Source organism: Alligator sinensis, unplaced genomic scaffold (genome assembly GCF_000455745.1).
Source record: "Alligator sinensis unplaced genomic scaffold, ASM45574v1 scaffold722_1, whole genome shotgun sequence".
Classification (NCBI taxonomy): domain Eukaryota; kingdom Metazoa; phylum Chordata; order Crocodylia; family Alligatoridae; genus Alligator; species Alligator sinensis.
In genome coordinates this window covers 970,657-971,593 of record NW_005842345.1, presented here as the reverse complement: position 1 = coordinate 971,593, position 937 = coordinate 970,657, and the positions used below count along the sequence as shown (strand labels likewise).

The window sequence follows — 937 nt, the reverse complement described above, 5'->3', positions numbered from 1 at the left end:
AGCTGCCGCAGGGTCAGGGCATCATCCTCCCCATACCGCTGCATAAGGTCCCGCAGGAAGGATGCTGACGTGATGGCGCCGGGGGGCTGCGGCGTGGCGCTCATGTCAGCCCATGCCTGGCAGAAGACGCCCAGGAAGGAGAAACCCTGCAGCACAAGGCAGCTTCGAAAGCTCGTGGTCAGGATCATGATGGCCAGGAGGTGCTGCAACAGAAAGCAACACGAGAGGTCTACTGACTGCCCGGAGCAAAGATTTGGGATGCGATGGGAATAATCCAGGCCAGGATTAAGCCCACCGATTACTACCCCATGGTCCTAGTCCATGTGGGTACTAATGATGCGGCCAGAAGCCCCGATCACCTGATGACGGACTACCATGCTCTGGGCGGCGTGCTGAGGGAGATCGGTACACAGGTGGTATTCTCTTCTGTCCTACCAGTGAGCGGACGTGGAAGATGGCACGAGAACTGCATTAGAGAGACCAATTGGCGGCTTCGTCAATGGTGTCTCAAGGCAGGCTTCGGCTTCCTGGACAACGACCTGCACATCACGACGAGGGACATGTTCAGTTGGGATGGGCTTCACCTGTCCCCCAAAGGTAAGCGTGTATTCTCTTCTAGGTTGGCGGATCTCCTCCGGCGGGCTTTAAACTAGGCTCGTCAGGGGGGGGCCTGCCTAGAGAAAAGGTGCCTTCAGGGAAAGCCATGAGGGCGGGGAAAGCTGTGGACCACCAAATCATGTGGCACCCACAGGACAGCCCAGCCTGAAGAAGGAGAACATCAGGAACCTGCAATCCATGGGGCGGCCAGCAATACAGCACAGGTAAGCAGTAAGCAGGTAAGCAATAAGGGGCCCTTTGGGAATCGGAGCTGGGGGGCAAAAAAGGCACCAGTCACAGGGCTCAAGTGCCTATATACTAATGCTAGGAGCATGGGGAA

At 57.1% G+C, this 937-nt stretch overlaps 1 protein-coding gene across 1 annotated transcript in view; it reads right to left on the bottom strand.

Annotated features, from left to right (window-relative positions):
* Positions 1 to 937, bottom strand: part of SLC39A14 (solute carrier family 39 member 14) — a 23,301-nt gene that overhangs the window by 14,560 nt on the left and 7,804 nt on the right. Inside the window, 1 exon segment of the mRNA XM_025210339.1 lies at positions 13 to 203. Within this exon segment, the coding sequence (XP_025066124.1) occupies positions 13 to 188 (176 nt within the window). The 5' untranslated portion in view covers positions 189 to 203.